General features: G+C 32.8%; 1 protein-coding gene across 1 annotated transcript; it reads right to left on the bottom strand.

Moving 5' to 3' along the window:
- Positions 1-1,643: 1,643 nt before the first annotated feature.
- ING1 (RING/FYVE/PHD zinc finger superfamily protein) lies at positions 1,644-3,890 on the bottom strand. Its single transcript, XM_079033257.1, has 7 exons — positions 3,610-3,890; positions 3,110-3,181; positions 2,812-2,999; positions 2,665-2,725; positions 2,476-2,572; positions 2,035-2,188; positions 1,644-1,957 (listed from the first exon to the last, which is right to left on the bottom strand). The coding sequence occupies exons 1-7, from the start codon at positions 3,635-3,637 to the stop codon at positions 1,850-1,852; spliced, it is 708 nt and encodes a 235-aa protein (XP_078889383.1). The 5' UTR covers positions 3,638-3,890; the 3' UTR covers positions 1,644-1,849.
- Between the last annotated feature and the right edge of the window lie 2,662 nt (positions 3,891-6,552).

The following is a 6,552-nucleotide window of genomic DNA, read 5'->3' as shown; positions in this document are numbered from 1 at the left end:
TTCTCGGGATGTTACATATTGGGCGGTTGGTTGAGGCGGTCTTGCTTTGTACGGTAGGCCAAGATACTCGGGTGGGCCAGCGGTGTGTTGTAGGCCTTGCGAGGTGGGCCAAACAAATTAAAGGGTCATGTGTGCATGCATTGTATGTATATTGTGGTGTGTGGTATTTTGGGGGAACTCACTAAGTTTTGGCTTACAATTGCATTAAAAAAAATTCAAGTACCATTGATGATTGTGGAAGGCAACGACGTGACTATACACACTCATCAGTAGCAGTGGAGATTCCAAATTTTTTACATTACTCTGATTTTAAAACAACTGTATTTTGAAACAAAGGGTTTTCTTAACTTTGGTTTTATGAACATGATGTTTTACCTTAATTAAAAATGAAAAATTATGCTGTGAATTGATTAGATGTAATACAATAAAGAAAGTATACAATGGAGATATAATGGAATAAGAAATATCGCATAATGATTCATGAATTTTTTTGTTATATCTAAATATAATCTATAGTTTTACCTCTATGCTATACATATTTAAGTTTTTAATTATTATATTCAAAAAGCTAAACATGATAAAAGTTTATTAAAACCCAAAAAATATTATAATTAAAAAAAAAAAAAAAAGTTATTTTATAGTTATTTTTAGGAAATAAAATAGTAATATATTTAAAATTGTGAAATCCCCATAAAAAAAGGTTTTTATGGATAGAACTACCTAAATACAAGTGCATTATATTAAGCCATAATCTTTACTTCCATTTCCTAGCGAAATGAAAAAAAATAATGGTGGGTGGTTGCAATGACGGTTGGTGGTGAGTAGCATTAATAATGGTGGGTGTTGGTTTTACGATAAGCAATGAGGGTATTTTGTAATCTGTCATTTTCCTTGATGATAAATGATATTTTTCATCCAACTTTGGAAGGAATCCACTTTTCTCTATATGGTGAAAATTTTATTTCATTTAGGAATCTCTTTCTCTCTTCTAAGTCCAACCAAACACATGAATTCGAGGGAATTGGAATCTTTTTCCCTCAAATTCAATTGTTTTCCTATCAACCAAACGAAGTATGATCATTTGATGAAAGAGCTAAATGTAGTATAACTAATAGGTGGGCACAATTTCTACAAATGGAGAACGGAAGATTGGTGAGCTAATTGCGAAGGCCATGGAGAAAGTTGGAAAAGAGTCTCATTGCAATTCAAGCAAGTTGCACTTTTTAGTCCTTTATGTGATTCAAAAGGTGTCATTCAAATGATTAAATTTGATTTAGTTGCAATAATTTATACTAGTTGTTGCATTAAACCAATGAAAATTGGAAAGACATTGCGCAATGAGTTAGAAGTTGGAGGAATGAAAATGGACTGAGGCTACATATCTCCACATTTCATCATAAATCCAAAGAATAAAAAATGCATGAGTTTTAGTTTTTTGAAAATTATTCTACCATATTCTATATCTTTTCACCTTATATATGAACAAAACTATTAACCACATGACACAAATAGGAACTAGAAGACCCACTTGTTCTAATCCATGAAAAAATAGTTCAACCATTAATGCATTGATCAAAGTGATAAACAAACTTTTTTTTGACTATGTGAAACACTTATACAATATATTATAAATCCACAAGCACTTATTCAACACAAAATGCATATTAAAATTCTATGAATTGTGAAGTCTCAAGCATACCTATAAAGATAATCAACTCTATTTATCCCTAGAGTTATCCCTAAAGACTAAATGTAACACAAAACATTACACGACCACACAAAATATGACTTATTTCATTCAGTCACTTCCTACAAACCATAAACAAACGAACCCTTTGAGTTCAATTACTCATTTACCCTTACGCTTTTGCATCCCACCACAATCACTACAATACCATTTCCCTTTCGGTTGCTCTTTCAGACCAACACACCCATAATGAAACCACTCAATCTTGCACTGCAATTAAAACAAATAATCATCTCATTAAATTAATATCCTATTAATTAATTAATAGATATGAAAGAAATACATACATCAGGATTATCACATGCCACCATCTCCCCATAGCTCACTTGGTTGCAGAAACAATATGTTGGCTCATTAGGATCCACGGGCAGATCCAAATCCATACTCGGTGCATTTGCAGCTGCTGCCGCCGCTGTGGCGGCTGCCCCACCTACCCGACTCCTGAATAGAAACAAACAATTTTCATGTACACAGTACACAGAACACAGTGTTTGGCATGCATTGGACTGATGTAAGTGGGACAGAAGCTGCAGCTTTTTTGTTCAATCTAAAAAGGTGGGACATGGACTAGCTAAGTATCCATCTATTGTGTGTGTAAAAAGACGTGAATGCCCTCCACATCACTATTCTTGAAATTAGAGCTAGAAAGTTTGTTTAGTCATGTCCCATGTAACAAATGATGACTAAAAATATATTCAAGAAAGTTTGCATAAAAAAAAAATATTTACTTTTTTCGTCCTCCTCTACCACCTTCACTCTTTCCTGTTTTCCCATTGCCATCAGGGTTCAAACCAGTTGATCCAGCTGCAGCAGCATTATCCTTTTCTGCATTAGCCATTGAATGTCAGAAGCCAAATGTGAAACTGTGTGTGTGTATGTGTGTGTGTTGACAGATACTAAAAGGAAGAAGAAATTACCACGGCGTTGTTCTTCTAGTTTTTTGAGATACTGATCAAGTTGTTGAATATGAGCATCCACCTGAAGAAACGAGATTTAAAAGATTGTTGCCTGTTTTGGTTAAAATGAATATGTAAGAGAGAGGAAAAGCGTGATGAAAATGGTACCAAATCATATGCTTGAACAGCAAGAGTAACTTTTTCATCAGCAATTCTGATAGCATGTTTTTGCTCATCTTGTGCCTCATCTGAGAATTTATTAAGTGAAGTACCTGGTGCAATGTTTCCAGATTTAACTCCCTCTTTAAATCCCTCGATTTCCTGTATGCAATGTAATTCATTTTGCCTTTGAATATCTGCAGATAGTAGTGATCCATGAAAATATATCGATTCAGTTAGTTATAGACTTATATCTTATAATGATACTGAATAACATTTGATCTATGTGCATAAGCTAAAAGTATACCTTGCAAACTTTTATCCAAGTCACGTAATAATGCATACTTCCTCTGTAAGATGTTTGGCAATGGCTCCAAACCTGAATGAAGGAAAGAAATTAATGGACTTGTTACAGACAACCTGATAATCAATGATGTTATGAAGTGTTATTTGCCTTAAGAATGAGATTAGTTCCTAAAGTTTCATTTAAAGCGTACTATTTGTCAATCTTGTTCAAATTGATGTCTTATTTACATCGAACATTAAAACACAGAATCGAACTAAACACACAAACGCACAAGCAGAATCCAATATGCGTAGTTCATTGACTATCAGAATATCCAGATAAGTTTATTTCTATGACACCTAAGTAAAACCCCTAAAATAAAAAATTAGGGTTCGAGTGAATTTTAGGTTTTTGTCGATCAATCTGGAAAATTCATGAGGAGTTCAATCTTTTGCTAAGAGAAGATATTTTATTGCAGTAGCAATTTGAATTAGAAAAGGGGAAGGAAGATAAGGGCTTACTAGCTTGAAAGTCCTCGAGAAACGACATTTTTTTTGCGAAGGAAACTTTTGGGGAAAACTATGATTCGTTGGCCGTTTGAAAGCGCGCCTAAAATTCAATCGTGCCCTAATATAACGCTAACTATGGAATCGAACAACAAGAAAGTCACAAAGTGTTGGATGTTGAATCACCACCAAATTTCCTAATTGTTGCAATTTGATATTATCTTAGAATTCAATTGATGATGTGATCGGAGAGAATTTCTATCCAGTAGATTATAGATGCGTTTTTCATAAATTGTTCAAAAAGAGTGTTGGGATATAGAAGGCTAGGTGTTTGATAAAAAAATAAAAATAAAAAAAATAAAAAATAAAAAAAGCGAAAAATTTTGGGGTTCAAAAGAGAATAGGTTTTTGAAATGAATAGGTAACCAGGTTGTTATTATGATATTTCAATCTTATGTTTAGATTTACGGGTGAACATATTAATCTAAAAACCGAACCAAAATCAAGTTAATCAAAATAACTGAATCATATTTGCAGATCTTCAATCATATTAATAAGGTTATAAATATTAGATTGTTCATTTTTTTTATAACAATGTACTTTATGTTTTTCAATTTTTTAGCAAGGTATTTTTTATTTTTATCTCATTTTCGACCATTATGATTAACCAATATTAACCATTAACCAACAAAAAAATGTTAATCAAAACAAATATTAACCAATACCCATTAGCTACCAAAATGCATTAACCACTTATAATGGTTCGGTTTTAGCAAAAGTCGAACCAAACCATCTCGTACACAGCCCTATCTAAATTATAGAAAATTCAGATTATAAGGATAATCCTTGAAATAACAGTCTTATATCAAGACATTAATATAGCGCCGTGAATTAGGGTTTTAGGATTCAAACTCTTTTGATATTAAGAACAAGTATCAATCAACATTAAATATTGATTTTATCACATAAATAATGGATGATAGTTTCAAGGTAAATTATGAAAAAATATATTCCGAAAATAAGATTTTTCATAACATTTTCCTTAACAAACAACCAGGGGCCTCTTAGATCCGCTAGGGGGTTGCCCCAAGACCCCACAAGGAGATGTAACCCCTTTGACCTTGTCATTTGATCAAACTAGATCAAACTTGTTATATACAAGCGTGTCATCCACATCTTCTAACTTGTAATAAAAACAAGATGTGAACTTAATTGTTAATCTGTAAATTCTATTATATTAAAATGATCTGAAATAATGTTTTTATTTGATAAAAATAAAATTCAAATTTAACCAACATGAAAAATAACTTTAAACTTGTTTGAATGGTCAAAAAATACCATTGAAACTAGGATCAAGAGGTTGGTAAGGATTGTTTGATGGGACACTTTTTACAAGGTTTTTCTTAAAAAAAGCTGGAAAAAAATGTATGAGAAAGTCTTAAAACGGGTAATAAAATTTTCATTTTTTTCAAAAAACCATTGATCATCAAATGCCATTTTTTGACTTTTTACTCTCTCTCTCTCTCTCTCTCTCTCTCTCTCTCTCTCTCTCTCTCTCTCTCTCTCTCTCTCTCTCTCTCTCTCTCTCTCTCTCTCTCTCTCTCTCTCTCTCTCTCTCTCTCTCTCTCTCTCTCTCTCTCTCTCTCTCTCTCTCTCTCTCTCTCTCTCTCTCTCTCTCTCTCTCTCTCTCTCTCTCTCTCTCATGTGTAATAAAGGAAGAACGCATAGTTGAAGGTCAAAGTCTTACTAGCCACTTATGTAATCTTTATAGATCATCATGCTAGGTTTCTGACTCGCTTAACGCACTTTCCATTGTTTAATTTTTTTTCATGAACAGAACACACTTCATGGCTTAGAAAAGTAACTTTAAAGCTCCCTTTTTGTTTGAATACATCACCAAGATCAACATGACGAAACGCTCGAAGAACCATTTGCCCGGTGCTTTTATTGTAATCCATAATCTTCACTAACTTATCAAATCCATCGACCCTAAAAGTGTGTATATAATCACCAACTAAAGTTGTGTATTGATGATCTGTAAATGTTTTCCATGTCAATTGTAACATCTTGTCTTTTTATATAGAAAATAACATGTATACTAGGGGTTACTTGCCCTAATGTCATGTCCAACGAAACAAAAGAACGTCCCACATAAAAAAACATAGAGAGATAGATCAACATCTGTATATGAGGTATATAACAAGATACAAGAAACTATCACAAATATAAAGTGTACCGAAAGTACAGCTAAAAAGCCATGAATGCCTAATGTTCTCCAAAACTAAAATCGGACTTCTAAAATATCCAAAAGATGTGCATCATTTTCCAAGGATTAACTAACTCGCTTCTCATTCACACATATGGAATACATGTCAAATAAAATCACACGTAAGACAAAATTGTCTTATAAGTACATGGTTTTATGACACAAAGTAGCATATCAAAACAAATACCAAGTAAAATATCATATTCATATTACAATATAAATATACAAGTGAGTAGATCATACCCTAATAATAATCATGTAACAAATGCCAAATACATAACAAGTCCCAAACAAACTTGCACTTGAAATGATATATATATATATATATATATATATATATATATATATATATATATATATATATATATATATATATATATATATATATATATATATATATTACGGTTAACGTCCGTTTTTTCCCTATTTGAGATAGATAAATCAATGGAACTTTGATCCTCGGTTCCTGCTTGGTCTAATGTCTGGGTGCGTATGGCGGCGGTACACTGAGAGCACCTTTCAAGTCGGTTGAAAAAGAAAGAAAAAAGGCTTTCGTCGTCTTTTTCCCGCTTTCACCTTCGATTGCGAAGGGCTTTTTTTCCGGTTTTCAATTCCTCTCCGACAATGTTTGGACTTCACGTGATGGGAAGGCCTTCACGATTCGCATGTCGATTTTTATCACAATATGATCG

This window comes from Lactuca serriola, chromosome 1 (genome assembly GCF_051521515.1).
Source record: "Lactuca serriola cultivar US96UC23 chromosome 1, Lser_US96UC23_V15, whole genome shotgun sequence".
In the NCBI taxonomy this organism is placed as follows: Eukaryota; Viridiplantae; Streptophyta; class Magnoliopsida; order Asterales; family Asteraceae; genus Lactuca; species Lactuca serriola.
This window is presented reverse-complemented; position numbering and strand designations above follow the sequence as displayed.